General features: G+C 41.9%; 1 protein-coding gene across 1 annotated transcript in view; it reads right to left on the bottom strand.

Moving 5' to 3' along the window:
* The window catches only part of FBN1 (fibrillin 1), a gene marked incomplete at its 3' end in the record, with an annotated part of 224,888 nt that overhangs the window by 185,596 nt on the left and 22,395 nt on the right, over positions 1 to 16,897 (bottom strand). Inside the window, exons 3-4 of the mRNA XM_015558912.1 lie at positions 4,917 to 4,999; positions 2,602 to 2,700 (exon numbers count right to left, since the gene is read on the bottom strand). Coding sequence (XP_015414398.1) covers positions 2,602 to 2,700; positions 4,917 to 4,999 — 182 coding nt within the window. The remainder of the gene's footprint in view (positions 1 to 2,601; positions 2,701 to 4,916; positions 5,000 to 16,897) is intronic.

Here is a 16,897-nt window from a genome sequence, read left to right as displayed (position 1 = left end):
GACAGTGGGTGGGGAGTGAGTGCGGAGGGCGGGGGGGGAACTGGGAGGAGGGGAGTTATGGGGGAAAAAAGAGGAACAAATGTAATAATCTGAACAGTAAAGATTTAATTTAAAAAAAAAACAAATAACCTAGAAAAACTGCCTTCCTTTCATTCTTTTAATTTTCCAGTGAGAAAACAAAGGCCTCAGAGGTCCTACAACTCGCCTATACCTCTTTGACACCTGTCACAAACCAAGCATAAAACTTCTAATAGGAAAAATTGGTGAGGTTATTTAAATTTACCCCATTTTCATAGAACCACAAGTAGTAAGTGAAAACATTTCACTGAGCTGGGTTATCCTCTACTAGCAAGAGAGTTAACAAAGTGATCCATCCACATTTATTGTCTACCACACCATGGCCAGGAAGTTCTATAGGAAGGTATAGCTCTTCAAAAGATCAGAAAGGGGTTCTGATCATCCCCAGTTACCTTAATGAAAAACATTCTGCCCTCTTTAATTTTGCAAGCTATTTAGAAAATATTAGTTCATGTAAAGTCCAAACCAACAATATTAAAGGCTCCAAATGCCTCAAAGATTCTTATAATCCAAATTCTCCTCCTCACACTATTCTGATCCACAAACTACTTTGTCCAGTGTCTGAGCACCACAGATGAGCCCAAACCTCTTTAGAGAACATCACCCAGAAGTCTTAAACTTCAATCTCTAGCCTAAATCTGGGCACAAGACTTTACCATTCCTCCCACTTCATTGCTAGCATGAGGTCTACTGGGACCACAGTTTTCCCTTCTGGTCTTATTAACAGCTGTCTCCACAACTCATGACAGAGATGTCATTACTTGACAGAAATCATTAGCAGCTCACACTATCACTGAAGACCTTTCCAGCTGACTACTCAGTTTTGCCATCTGGCTTTATTTTCTTCCCTCAGAGGAGTACGGTGTTGTTGGTTGGTTGAAGGACCTATTTGAGAGATGGTTCTATTCCCAGCTTGATATGTGGATTGTTTCCCCAACCCTGAGGCTCTCACTCCTCAGCAGCAGCCTGAGGGCCATCCTGATGAGGCTAGAGACATCCAACATGGTCCTGTGCTACCAGCTGCCCTCTCTGCCTCTTTCTATTTCTCCCACTCAGGTGCCCTTGATATGGCAAATGAGCCTTCTGTTGCTTGGAAGACGTACATTCAAAACCAAGCTGAGATAAAATAAGAATAATCTATACTCAGTGCAATAAGCAAATGAGTCCCAGCTCAAGGTGGGAATTCTATCCCAATCGGTCTGTGTGTAGTTCTAGGTTTCTATTAGAAACAAATTCTGAGACAATGATTTCAATGTGAGTTGTTTTATTTTAGAAGTAATTTCAGGAAACACTGATAAGAGAGTGCGAAAGGGAGACAAGGAAGAGAAGGAAGCTAATAAAGTACATTATCAAGCCTATTCCTACTGTGTTCAAGTGGGGAACTTCAGGAGACAGTGCAGAATACCCCTCATAGTGATGCAAACTGAGAGGCAAGGAAGCGAGGGCACTAACACTCTCCTGTCATTGGTTAAAAGTTGCTTCTGGGGCCATTAACTGTCCCCATTCCCACCCCCAGCCTTTCCATCTTGCCCTGCATGCAGACCTGGCATGCTCCCTAGCCAGGAAAATTTTACAGATGTCTCAGGCACAGTCAACCCATGAAAGCCAAGGTACGTGAGTGGGCACCGAGAGGGTCGACTACCAAGCACTAGTTGCCTTATCCTGTTAACTGGCTTATACGAGTCACACTTAAATGTCAGAACTCTGAGTGGATGATGAACCTCGACTCTGCGGAAGTCTCTAATTGTAGTACACCAAAGAGAATGAACTTATTTCACAATACATTCCCTTAAAACCTTGTCAAAAACAGAACACACTGTAAGGGGAGTGTCAAGGTGTTGAGGAACATGAACTTCAACTTGTTAACAACCAATAATGACTCACCTCCTTCCAATCCCCCCCCCATATCCCCTAATTCACTGCTGAGGACCCCACACTTAAAGAACAAGCAAGCAAAGTTCTGAGGAATGAACTGTAAATATTTGTTTGGCTCACAGAATGAACAAAGTGATAAAATTCTGAAAGGGAAAATATGTTTGTGCTTCAAGATAAATCACCCCCAGAAACTGCAATAATGGCTTCTTGCATTTTCTTCTTGCAAAGGCAGGGGTCTTGAGTTTTTTAAAAAGTGTTTAATCAGATTCATATTTCAGTACCACAAGGAAGAATGCCTAGGTTGAGCCAAAATGTTCATTAAACAACCATTTCATTGAGCATCTTTTATGGTGTTTACGTTGGAGATACAAAGATAAATAAGGCAATGGCTACACAGAAGAAGGTCATAATCTTTATATTACTCATAGTAACTATGCCCCATATAGCAATTTCCCTATAAAGAGTAAAGAAGGGAAATGGGAGGCCAGATTAAGCAAAGTCATTCCAAGTATTTTGGGCAAAACAGAGAAGGCAGATGTTCTAGTGAAAAAATGTACTGCAGGCAAGGGAAAGCCAAATGCAAATTTAGGAGAAAATAGGGCATAACCACATAAAATACTATTATATATAATAACATGTTATACTCACTGGATCTGGAGCCACAGGAAGGAGCTATCTGACCAGATGGGCAAGTGCACATATTCGGCCTAGAACAAAATCCATCCCCACAAGAATGCCGGCAGATGGCTGTGAATAAAGCCAGAGGGTGGTTAGCACACGGTTTCAGCACACACTGACTGACGAGCACCCAGGCCTCAAATGAGAAACCTGGGATCTCTGGCTCCTCCTTAACTCTGTCATCGTGACTTATGGGACCTTAGGCCTCGGGTTTATTCATTTGCAAAACGAATCATTTGGACCAAATAAACTCTGGCTATAAAATTTGGTAACTCCCTTATCCATGTCAGTGGTTCTCAACCTCTCTTGGCGTATTCCACAGCACTCAGTCTATCCAGGGGCCCAGACATCCTATGAAGGGAAAACAAAAACACAAATCCTGCAGCTAAACATACTTAAATACCTACAAGCATTCTGTTTTTATATCAACATTAAGATTTACTGATACAAAAATTACCACAGTATTCTTGGAAGTCTAGTTTATCATAAATGCTTAATCTTTAATAATTTTATAAAAATACCGAGGCCCCCTGAGCCTCCTTCTCTAGATCAGACCCTGTTCATTGAGAACATACGATCTAGGGAGCAGCTCTGATCCTGCCTTCAATCCAATTGTGAGTCATGTCCACAGTCTGAGAGCAGACGTCTGAAATCCACTGCAACAGTCCTGCCTCCACAGCCAGGAAGCTGTTTAAACTAATATCTTACTGGTACCAAATGCTTTGCCAGTAGCCAAAACAGTAGGTCTAAATGGCAAGTGATTTCTATTTATCACCAAACTAAGAGTTGGTGACTATTTTTTAATACTCATAGGCAAGACCCTTTTCTCAAACTCCTACACAGCCTTGCAAGAGGCAAATGAGAAGGCAAGGCTAAATACAATACACTTGATAGAAAATGCACTGAAACATCAAAACATCCACGGATGGAGACTAAAAACTATTAAGTAAAAAACTGTCAAAGGATCCTATAAACATTTTTAAATATCTGGATAGCATTTCTCAGAGATTCTACAGAACACCAGGGAAAAGGTTCTGTTGTTAAGTTCATTTAGAAAACTCCAAATATCATTTATATCCCTGTTTTACTGACTCAACTTTGGTTTTGAAATACATGGCAATGTGTTAAGTGAATAAGTTGCTTTTGGACAGAATCAAAAATTGGGAAAAGGACCCTGGCCTGGTAATTCAGTTGATTAGAGCATCATCTCAATATGCTAAGGTTGCAGGTTCAATTCCCCGGCAGGACACATACAAGAATCAAGCAATGAATGCATAAATAAGCAGAACAATGAATCTCTCTCTCCCTTCTTCCCTCTCTCCCTCCCCTTCTTCCCTCTCTCTTTCTCTCTCTTTCTTCTCTCTCTCTCCCTCTCTCTCTGCCTAAAATCACTTTGGTGAAAAAGAGAATTGGGGAAAAGGATTAATTTTTTCAGCTCACCAAGTGAATATTTATTGAAAGAGTCTTTTCTTATCCACATACCACGGTTAGCCAAGTGAGAAGGTAGATTGAGTGATTCCTTAGTGTCCTTTCAGCTGTATATTCTCCCATTATACTAATGACATTTTCTGAAAACTGAAAATTATTTCATAGGTATGATGACTGTAAAAGTTCATGGAGAACAGATGCCATAACTAATTTTTCATATCTCCATTAAATAACATCTGGCCTGGCATGTGGTGTACCACTCAATATTTGTGGGCTATTCTGAGAACCTGGATGTTTGCCACAGCAGCACAGATCCCAGAGGAATCTCTGGTACCACTTGAGTTCTTCCCTAATATTTCCCCTGGTCTTCATCTGATGCTCTATCTGCCTCCTTTCCCCTTTGTCTAACAGGAAGGTCTGCCTGTGGCCTTGACCACACAAACTCAGCGTACAACATTTGGGTAGGCTTGTGGGTGGCCAACAAAGAAGTTAAAAATAAGGAAAACAGCAATGGTAACCTTCTTTCACAATCCCTTCGAAGTGATCATGCAATCTATGCAGCCAGGCACAGCATATGTGATGACATCAACACTGACCAGGGTGTCCCAGTACCCTAAGGCCTATTTCTGTATCTCAGAAATACTCCAAAAGAAGTCACTGAGTTAAAGGATATTAATGGTCTGACCCCATTAGTGTATTTCCCATCTGGATTCAGTGAAAGTAGGGAAATCTTAGAGCTGAAAGGTACTGCAACATATTACTGGTATGCAGTTACAAAGGACCAAACACTAAAAATCACCATTCAACCAAACCACAAAGGAAGAACATGAAGAATGACAGATTATCTATTTACTTACGAACGATACACTGATTTCCAGCAGGTAAGGTTTTCCATCCAGGGCAACAGTAAGCGTTATAACGTGATCCACAGACATTGGGTCTGAAACAAAAACAAAAGCAAAATTCAATGATAAGAAACCCATAAAATTTGAAGAAAGAACTATAACCAAAAAAAGCAAAAAATTCCTGAGTTATAAGAACAGGATGGCCCTGGCCAGGTGGCTTAGTTGGTTGGAGTGACATCCCATCCACCAAAAGGTTGCAGGTTCAATTCCCTGTCACACATACCCAGGTTTCAGGTTCAATCCCTGGTTGGGGTGTATACCTGAGGCAACCAATTAATGTTTCTCTCTCTCCCTCTCTATCTAAAACATCAATTTAAAAACATATCCTTGGGTAAGGATTACAAAACTTCTTTAAAGAACAGTATGAATCTTTGCAGACAGAGAAAAGTAAACTCATGGGACTCAATGCTGGCTTTTTAGTTTGAGACACTTTAACATAATGATATCAATATGGATATCCCTTAATATCACCTGCGCATATAGTACATCAAAGAAATAAAACACAGGGATGCAAAATACAGTGCCTTCTATCCCAATACACAAATATAAATGTTTGTAGAGCTATAGAGGAGTCTAATTTAAACAATAAACTTCTGCCCAACTGGCATGGCTCAGTGGTTGAGCATGGACCTATGAATCAGGAGGTCACGGTTCGATTCCCCGTCAGGGCCTGGGTGTGAACTCAATCCCCAGTGTGGGGTGTGCAGGAGGCAGCCAATCAATGATTCTCCCTCATCACTGATATTTCTATCTTTCTCCCTCCACTTGCTCTCTGAAATCAATAACAATATGTTTAAAAAAAAAAACAGCATGAAATTTCTAAATAAACATTTAAAAAAACAATAAACTTCCTACCAATCTAGTTAAGAAAGGGCATCATAAAATATATTGCATGTATGACTTTAAATTTCTATTCATTGAAGCTGTGTACATTTTTTTCTATGGCCCAGTTCACCTCTAAAAAGGAAGAATGACCGCATTCTTCCCTTCACCAGAATTACAGGAATGCGAATCCTGACATTACTCAGAATAAATAAAAGCCGAAACACATAAATATTTCTTTAGCCAAAGTTTGGAAACACAGTTGATACCCAGAGTTACAGGAAAATAAAGTCAACGTCACTCTGGGCTTCTTGTTTACAGACAACTCATCACACATCTTAGAGCAAAGCCTCCATTCAAAATCCAGATGATCCACATTTAAAATTTTAAGGAGCAACTGGGTAAGGATCCAGCTAGTTCCACAATGGCTGCAGATACTTGGCCTAAACATTCATGCTAGTTCCTCGAGTTCAGGGACTAATGAGGAAGGTCAAATGTTTTGCAATCAATTTCACAAACCAAGAGCTATTCCAAAGCTTTCTGGAATACTGTAGCCTCATAAGCATAAGCCTTTAAAAACAAATGCACGGTTGGTGTGAACTCACACATTCTCCCTATGTATGCAGAGCATCTTCCTCTGAAGTCACTACTTGGACCACATGCAGGATTAAGAATGCAGGTAAGGTCTTTGTCCTGTCCTGCACACCTTTGACAGCCTAAGAGAACCTGGAACACTGCAGGATAAAATGCATACTTCAGGCTTGCTGATGCTAAGGTCAGAAAGAGAAGTAGAAAGAAAGATGGAGGGACCAGGCTAAGGGCCCTAAATCCATACCCAAGAGCCAGGGCTTCTCCAAGGCTAAACAGAAAATGATTGAATAGAGACTTCATATGTACATTATATGACTTTAGGGCCTTTCTGGTCCTTAGTTTATTTCTCTATACATTAGGATAATGAAATATGTGTGTCAGTTGAAATAATGGATATGAAAGCTCCGTGTATGAAAAAGACAATGAAAATGCAATGTATTTCAGGATGAAATCACCTTCTAACCTAAATTACCTACTCAGCCAAAGGAACCATAGAAAAGAAAGAAAGGAAGGGAAGGGAAGGGAAGGGAAGAAAGGAAGGAAGGAAGGAAGGAAGGAAGGAAGAAAGGAAGAAAGGAAGGAAGGAAGGAAGGAAGGAAGGAAGGAAGGAAGGAAGAAGAAGAAGAAAGAAAGAAAGAAAGAAAGAAAGAAAGAAAGAAAGAAAGAAAGAAAGAAAGAAAGAAAGAAAGAAAGAAAGAAAGACCTTGTAAGAATTCTTAGCCAACAGCCATCAATCCTTTGCCCCTCCTGTGAAGTAGTGCCAAAAACTTTAGTTCAGTTGCCCCAGAATTTCCTAAGGCAACCCAAATTCTTGGAAAGGACGATCAGAGGAGAAGGTAGGGTAGGGGGCTAGGTGGTCGGGGGGAGGCATGGAGGGCACTCAACCTTCTAAACTTCATAAATGTCCTCTCCATCTAAAATGACAATCCAGACAAAAGTCAACCACCTCAAACTTTCCCCCACCAATAGCCCATTTACAACAACCCCACTGGATCCAGTCCAACCCCAAACCAAATCCTGGAATGGCTTCAGAGGGCCCCTGAGCCTTTGCAGGGTGTCCTGTGTTTGGAGAAACGATGTTTTTCAAACAAAAATCAAGACATATTGTCTGACAAGAATGAGTATATTTATGGAGCAACAACACACATAACAGGGTGAAAAAGTTAAGAAAAAAAGAATCAGTAATTTCAGTCCTACAAAGCAAGATATTCAAAATATTTTCCAAGGTATTTGACAAATCACAGAAATAGAGTAATGCTTTATTGGTATTTTTAGTGTGTAGAATCAACCTACAGAGGAAACATGTTAGATGTTATATCTATGTGAGCTATGTCCCCATCTTTCATGGCAAGGAGCCAGTGGGTACCGTTTAAATCTAAGCAGATAGGTACAAGCAAAGTAGATGGTGCTATGCAGATAAATATGAGAATAATTAAAGACAGAAATGGTTAAAACTTGTTGCCTAAGAGCTGAGGACCTGGGGAAGTGGAAGGATAATTCTTTTGCTTTCTCAATTTTAAAAAATTTTATCTTTATTGTTGAAAGTATTACAGATGTCCCATTTGTTTGTGTTTGTTTATTTGTTTGTTTTTCCCATTGACCCCCCCCCCCCCCACCCCGGCCCTCCCAGGCCTTCGCAACTCTATTGTCTGTGTCCCTGGGCTTGCTTTCTTACTTTAATCCCATCCCAAACTGTTTATTTTTAAAATATACACTGTTATACTTTGATCATCTTTTTTTAAAAGATTTTTAAAATTGATTTTTAGAGAGAGAACAAGGGAGAGCGAAAGAGAGAAAAACATGAATGTGGGAGTGTAACATCAATTGGCTGCCTCCTGCATGCATCCCACCAGGGATCAAGCCTGCAACCCAGGTATGTGCCTGACCAGGAATCAAACCAGCAACCATTCTGTGCATGGGATGATGCCACACTGGCCAGGGTCATAAATTTTTATTTAAAGCAACAACTTACTTTAAAAGCATAAACATCTAATCTCAAACAAGTCACTTTCTGCTTTACTAGTTATCACAGTCCCTTTTTTAGTTACCACATTTTCCTTTCACTGCATTTCTTAAGATGCCAGATAATGTTGAATTGTGACTTATTTAGTTTGCATGTTCTGACTTTTTATTGTGTTTCATAACTTTACCCTTTATAATAAGTAATACATCATTTAACTTCAGTTGTTTCAACCAACATCTTCACCTGATGATTGTTTTAATCTCATTCATCCTTTAACAACACTAAATACCACTATGTTATATGACTAAATGCAAAGTATTACAAAAATGTTAAGATTTCGCCTCTGCTGACTTTGGTCTTGAGAATGGCAAACTAACAACTCATTCAAGCAAGCTGGGTGGCATCTGTTCTACGTATGCACAGAAAAGAACAGCTCCAATTCTAGAAATAAGTGAGTGTCTTATTTAAGTTGGAAAGCACTAACACATGTAAAGTCTAAAGTAGACATGTTGAATTATTTCCATTATGAAAGACATTAAGGTTTCAGCACAACAAGTATTAACAAAGAAGATACGTCTTTAATGAAGCTACGTTCGTGTGTAAATGGAAGTGTAGTGTTCATATACCTCTTTCTCTTCCTTTTCACTTCATCAACCAGACCCACTAGCCCACCACCAAAAAAAATTTCAGAGTTAAGCCCCATGAAAGTGGCAGTAGCATTTAGCAAATTAAAGGTAAAAGTTAAAGGGTAAAGAACTTCATGATAAATGCTAAAGATACATTACTTTATCCCATCCTCATAGCAGCCCTTTGAGGGGAGTTCTGTTCCTGTTGTTTTTAACACGGAGGAAACCAGGGAGTTGGAAGGTTACACAAACTACCAAGGTCCCATAGCTTGGAAGTAGAGAACAGGGATTTGAACTCAGAAAACCTTACTCAGAAATACACCCTCTCAAGCCCTATGTTAAGGCAGAAATGTATTTAGGAAACAAGATGACATTTCATGGTGGCATGAGTAACAAAAATCACAAAATGTCCATCAATAGATCAAAGATAAAGCATAAATTACTTATAGTTGTATACTACTAGTTCATGGGGGGAAAGAGGAAATACATTTACATGCCATGTCACCGCTATATATTACTTTTTTTTTAATTGCTAAGTCTTTATCTGTAACTTCTCTCACAAATTGCTGTGAATATTGCGCTCTGCAACAGCCCACTTCCAATCAGTGTGGGGGATGGGTGAGCCTCAGCAGGCTGGATATTTGGATCCAGTTCAGACACAGCACTCAGAGATTGTGTGGGCTAGCGAGAGCCCCTCTCAATGGAGCAAACAGCTGGGCTCTACCACGTCTGACCACATTATTGCAAGAATTGGCCTCTGTGCAAAATGTCTGCAGTGTGTCCAGATTCCTTAGCCAGAACCCACTTCTGCGAGTCTGGCCTCTCTTATAGCAAGATAGCCTTTCTGTCTCCTATCCCGAGTGCAAACTGCTTTTCAGACAAGACGGGGGGTAATAGAAACAAGTTCAGGGGCTCTTATTGCATCCTCGTGCGTTTCTTAGGCTGTGATGTGATTAAGTCCTTAGGAAGGAGAATACTAAATATTAGATAAAGGTGAATGAGGTGGACACTGCCCCATGAGTTGCCAGCTTTCTTGAACTTTGGGGTAAAAATTATGATTTAGTCCCCTTGAGTATAATCATGGAGGGATATCAAAAAGCATATGCCCTACATAATGAAGAGGGCCCAGCTGCCCATGTAACATGCCTCAAGGCAAGATCTTAATATTCCACTGTTCCAGAGTTTTACAAAAATTTAATTTTTAAGGTAAAAAATATGATAGATGAAAAAATTATAATACACAAATGAACTACATGTATTGTGAACCACACATCTTGACTGTCTTAATTCTTTGGCAAAAATTTTTATCAAGATAAAAAAGAAAAGAAAAATCATGTATACTATCTGATAAAGGGACCCCACTACTACTCCAATAAACTTTGCAAATGCTCTCTCTTATTCTAGTGCTGTATTCTGGCCCCCCTCACTGAAGACAGAGGTCAGATCTCCCAGAAGTGATCTGAATACCACATGTGACTGTTCCAACCCATCTGCCAGTCACAACAACTTGAGTAATGAAACTTCAAACCCTGGTCATGAAAACAGCTCCCATGGCCTCCTCAAGCCTCAGCCGGGCTCTCCAGACCCAAGGATTCATTTCTGGGTTGTCTGGGTCAACACTGGCTGGGATGGGACAATCCCAGTTTCCTTCTTTGAAGAAGCAAGCCAGCCAACCTCTCTAAGCCGCTTTATGCTCTTAAAAAGAACAGAAAGATGAACAATTTCGTATTCTGATTTGCAAAACCTGAACTACTAGCTTCAGATCTCTACCAGGCAGGCCTACCTACCTGCTGCTCTCTTCTTCACCTGTACCCTCACTTTCCCCTTCCTGCTCTGCTCCTCTTCGCTGTCTCAGCCCTCATTAATGCACATGCCCCCGCACCCATGACATGCACATGCTAAATCCAAACTCTTCTCCCATCTTTCCATTTTAATGTGTCAGTCCACCTCTCCCCATACTGTTAATCCCCACTCCCGGATTAATCCCACCATCTTGCAATCTATTAACACAATTCCAAACATACCTCTCAAAAACCAACATATGCTATACTGTAATTATATATTTTAAATAATTATATGTCTAGAGTCTCATCCCTGCCCCCATCCACTCTGATCTCAGAATAATAGTTCTTCAAGCAGAGAAACTATGTCTGTTATGCCTAGAATATCCTGGAGTCTCTTTAAAAGCACACAGAACTAAATAAACGCCTTAATAAGTACAAAGTGCAATTAACAAAGATGAACACCATCCCTTTGGTGTCATAAATAGGCCAGCTGTAAATGTCACCAACATGGAAGTCTGTCTAATAGTGAGAACTATTTCTTATCAGTTAATCTATTTAAAGGAAGCATATTTCATGCCTATTTGAAAGGTATAGGCAGTTAACAGTGATGTATAATGGTTTCATGCCTTGGTTACTTGCTGACATGCTGATCATTAATTTACCAGAAGCCCGCTGCACGGATTCATGCACCAGTGGGATCCCTTGGCCTGGCCTGCAGGATCGTGCCAAAACTGGCTCTACGACATCCCCCAAGGGGTCCTGGATTGCAAGAGAGCGCAAGCCAGTCCGAGGGACCCCACCAGTGCACAATTGGGGTCGGGGAGGAACAAGGGAGGACTCCAGGGGATGTCCGGCCTGTCTCGCTCAGTCCTGATCAGCTGGACCCCAGCAGCAAGCTAACCTACCAGTCAGAGAGTCTGACCCCTGGTGGTCAGTGTACATCATAGCAAGTGGTTGAGCGGCCTTAGCATATCATTAGCATATTATGATTTGATTGGTTGAACGGCCAACCGGTTGGCTGGACACTTAGCACATTAGGCTTTTACTATATAGGATTCTCTTTTTTAATATTTTCATTGATTTGAAAGAGAGAGGAAAGGAGAGTGTGAGAGAGAAAGAAACATCGATGTGAGAGTGGAACATCGATCAGCTGCCTCCTGCACGCCCTCACCGGGAATCAAGCCCGCAACCTGGGCATGTGTTCTGACTGGGAATAGAACAAGCAACCTTCTGGTACATGGGATGATGCCCAATCAACTGAGCCACACCGGCCAGGGCTCATTAATTTATTCTGACCAGTGAAGTTATCAGTGTTTAGAACTCAGGGATCAATATGTTTCCTTTGAGAAAAAACAAAATCAATGTAGACAAAATCATATCTGAATTTCTGATTCTACTTATTTCTTTAGCAAAAGGGCACATGCCCTGGTGGTGGGCTCAATCCCCCTTGGGGGGCAGCATGCAGGAGGCAGCTGATCAAAATCCCAAAAGCAATGAAACAAAAGTTCGCAGTTCACAAATTGGTGCATATTTTCTTTTGGCAGATTGGTGCAACTGACCAAGGCCACAGATGAAGCCACCATGTACGGCCAATTCCTAAAGACAAACACCCCACAGTTCACTGGGTGGCCTGGAAAGGCCTGCCTGCAGGTGCTGTTTGGACAAAGGCTTTTCCCACCACTGAGTAGGGAACTCACGGCACAGAGAGGGTAGGGTGTTGCATCAACAGTTTTTTGCTGTCTGCCCTAAACTGTGCTTGTGGGGGGATTTTGTGTTGATCAAAAGCAATACCCCAAGGACTTAGGAACCAAAGAATTTAGGTCGCTGTATCAAGGACGGACACACACACACACACACACACACACACACACACACCCTAAGAAGCTGAAAGAATGGAAAGCAGCAAAGGCAGTTCCCCAAATCTGGGAGGTCATTTTAGACTGGCGGCCAACTTTTGGAATCTTTTATGGGTGACTGAAACATGTGTGTATATGTAATTTACTTTGGAAAAAAAGAAAGGAAGAATATAAAGCCCTGAGGCAGTGTGATGGGAAAGAACCGTGAAGACCAGAAGCCCGCGGCTGTGTGCAGCATGTCCGGATCCTGCTGACGTCTGGGCACTTCCTACTTCTGGTGCTCTGCAAGGAGCAACACTGAGAGCACCAAGGCTGCACACACTGCTAAACAGCCAGAGACCCTCGGCTTCTAAAGGCGATGCTCTGGCTAACTTGCCACCATAGTCTGCACTGGGCCCACTTCTCTCTAAAGGGAGGGACCTGTGTCTGGCCTGCCGGCATCACACCCATGGTTGGTTGCATAAAAGATGCTCCCATCTAAATGTGGAGGGAGGGGTATCTATTGATAGAGTTTGGACTTTACTCTTTGATTCTATAAGGATGAGGAAGGGTTTCCTCAATACAGGAAAACTGGCACATCTCAGATTTGTGTCTCTCCAGCATCCTAGAGGATCTGATCAATGACACCATGGAAACACACAGCTTCTGTAGAATGGCTTCCCAGAGCCCTGCAACTCCTTGGCCTTCCCCACGAGTTCAAGGACTGGCAGCACAGTTTCCTTTACAAGCGTATTTGCTCCATTTACTCAAACCGAAGCCATACGGTACTTTCCCAAAGACTGGCAAAAGTATAGAAATTATTAAAACACAAACACATAAACTCAACAAGTGGTGCAGAACCTGCATAGTGAGAGGCAGCCCAGGAGAACCTGCACAGTGGGAGGCAGCCCAGGACTAGATCTGTGGAATTCACTGCCCCATCAGCCCTAATTTCCCCTTCCCTCCTCTTCATCACCCACAGAAGAAGTGGGGGCCAGAAACCATGATTCCCACCCCTTCCCAGAAATTCTCAAACCAAGAGCTCTGTCCAGGGCGATAATACCGTCTGAATGTATTGGCAGCCCCAGGAAAAGACAAGAATACCAGTCAGTGGGGTCAGGCTGAGGGGAATGAATGGGGCTCTTCAGGAACTGGGAGTGCAGAGTGATGCGATATTCCGGTCTGAGTACTGGCAGCTCCCAATTGACCAACAGGAAGGACTCCAAATGTCATTTCTATATTGGTATTTAGAACTCGGGATGGCTCTTCCAATAGAAACAATGTTAATAGGTGGTGGTTTGGTCCCCAAGCTAGTCAAATAGCAGTCTCTGGACTACATTATCAGCTAAATAGGTTATTATAGGCTGGTCTGGGAACCTGACCACAACTTAAAATGTTGTTTCTATGGGAAAACACATTCCACGGCAGGCAAGCTGAGGGAAACTTGGCCACTCAGGCCCGTGGTCCCTGCAGCTACAGTAAGCTGCCCAGGGAACTATGAGAACTCAACACCTTCAACTCAGACCACTCCACACAGTCCTAAGAGGGCGGCCAGAATAAGCCTTCTTGGCCCCAGGCCCAGTGCCACCCTCACCTCTAACCCAAGACCACTGGGGCCAATGCGGGATATCCATAAGTCCATAAAGAAGGAACTTAAACACTGGCGAGGAATTGGATATTCTCATCCTCAACGTACCTGGTTTCTGGTAGAGACCAGAAGATCCCACCCCACCCACAACTCCAATATAAAATCAGTCCCCAGGATGGGTTCACAGAACCAGGGTTCAGTGAGCCATTTCCAGAAAGAGTAGCTTCCAGATGAAACAAGGAGGCAGGTCAAATTTGAACTCCATTTGGCAGCTTTACCTTGTACTTGAGTTATTCAAGCATTTCAGATCCCCTGGAATCAAAAAAAAAATTGTCCTCTCTTTTGCAATGTGAGTTCCTTAAAGATAGAAAGTTCAGATTGATCTTTGCCACCCAGCACCTCGCACAATACCTGAATCCTAAATGGTAAATGAAGGCTCAGGTGTCAAACGTACATCCAACTAAGACAACACAAGGGGACCGAATTCAGTCAGAGTTAATTTATTGCCAAGGTCCACCTGTTTAGAATAAAACCAATAATAAAGGAATAAAAGAGATCATGAGTCCTAAGAAATCAATATCATCTCATTTACTCTTCTAAATTTGAAGAAATTAAAATGAAAAATCAAAAACATAAAAGATACCCATATGTGGAATTCCTGGGGTATGAGAGTAAAGTTTTTCCATGTGTCAGGTGCATTATTTAGAAACATTTTATAGCTATGAAAGCTTTGGGGGTCTTGTATCTCTACCTCTATTTCATAGGCGTCAGCAGGCAGTGGGTCTTTTAAAACATTTCTTTCCCAAACCCTTCCATGAGAACAGAGACAGCACTGTTCCTAAAGAACAACAACAAAAAGTCATTGATAGCGTTTAAGTTTTTAAAAAGTCAGAGGAAATTAGCTGAAAGAAAGTTGTTGGGAGTATGTCATAGAAATTAACAATTCACAATATTAGGGGTCAAGAACTTAACAAGTCTTTTTTTTCTAACTTTGCAATGGAAGCAAAGGTGTAAGCATTTATTTCTAAACATTTATGAAAACTTCTAATGAAACAGTCTAATTTAAATTTGCGGGAATATGACTAAATCAGGAATTTATCTAGTCCATGGGAAGTCACACTGTAGAACAAATATCATTAGCAAATTTTAGAGAGCTTTATAATTTACAAAATAATCATGTGACTCTTCCCCCAGATTCTATTACGAAAATGTATTATTGTGCTCCTTTTTAGATGAGGAAACTGAATTCAGAGATGTGAAGTAATTGTTCAGAGGTTACACAATAGAAGCATGTCATAGGTCACTAATTAAAAACCAAAAGAATTTAGTCCTAAAATATCCCAAGGTTAGTACTAAAGATTTCTAGATTCGAGATTAGAAAGATGTTTCCATAAATATCCCAGAAAGAATGTGTTCCGTCATAAAAACTAATGTGTGCATCATTTTTTGTGCTCTGGTTTTCTTTTCTTGGGTGTGCAAACCAAAAATTTGAAGATCGATCTTACAAAGTAGATTGGAAAGGGAACGTGATGATAAATACATTTGGGGAGCACTCACTCCTACAGATTGGCACTTCCCTTTCTGAAATAGCTTCTCCATGGTGAGTATCCTGTCCTGTTCCCTCTGGTGAAATAGCAGCCAACTCTTAACATGTTCAGTGTTGAGTGGAGCGGGTGGGTGGGGAGCAATGTGGAGATTCAAAATGTGGACAATTCTAAACCTACTCACAGCCCCACTGGAATGTGTTTTGCACACACACTTGAACATGGGTGTGTCTCATCTTTAGAAAAGCAGCTTCAAGCAAAAGTATCAGATCACCCAGGCAACCATCCGACCTGGTGCACAAAAGCCAGGTGAGCAGGACGATGTTCTAAAAAACCCTCCAGGAGGAGAACCAAGATGGCGACATAGGTTAACGCCGGAGATTGCTGCCATGAACAACCAATTCAAATTACACCTAAAAGACAGAACGGACATCATCCAGAACCACAGGAAGGCTGGCTGAGTGGAAATTCTACAACTAGGAGGAAAGAGAATATCATACCCAGACTCAGAGGAGGCGCAGTGCTGAAGTGAAATACTGAGGTACAAAGTGCGCGTGGAGCGGGCTGGCGGCACGGAGGGCGCGGTAGACGTTTTCAATCGGGAGGGAGTCTCAGACTCTGAGCTCCAGAGCCGGGCGAGTCTCTAGGGACCCAGACTCAAATGGGAGAAGCGGGACTGTCTGGCTTCGGTCAGAAATCAAAGGCAGCTTTCTCGCTGAGGTTTGCAGCGGTTGCTGGGACTCTGTGAGGCAGAGCCCCTGGGGACGGAACTGAGAGCCACCATAACTGTTCCCTCCACCCGCCCTGTAGATCCCCTGGGACCCGCCCTGCCCAAGCCCTGTGCAGAGCCATTTGCCGGATAGCCTCAGGCAAACGCTAGATTAGCACCCCCCTAGAGATCCAGCACAGAAGCTCTCCCACTGCAGACACAGCTAACTCTCACAGCCAGTTAGCCTGGAGGTCAAATCACCCCCGACAACAATCAAGGCTTAACTACAACGACTGAGCACAAAGACCACTAGGGGCTCCACCAAGAAAGCACAAAAAATGCGGAGACAAAGAAACATGACAGAAATGGAGGATACAGAGCTGAAAACCACACTTTTAAGGTCTTTCAATAAGTTTCTAGAAACTGCCGATAAACTTAATGAGATCTACAAGAAATCTAATGAGACTCTCG

Source organism: Myotis davidii, unplaced genomic scaffold, assembly GCF_000327345.1.
Source record: "Myotis davidii unplaced genomic scaffold, ASM32734v1 scaffold132, whole genome shotgun sequence".
In the NCBI taxonomy this organism is placed as follows: Eukaryota; Metazoa; Chordata; class Mammalia; order Chiroptera; family Vespertilionidae; genus Myotis; species Myotis davidii.
The sequence above is the reverse complement of the archived record's forward strand: the minus strand, read 5'-3'. Positions and strand labels throughout refer to the sequence as shown.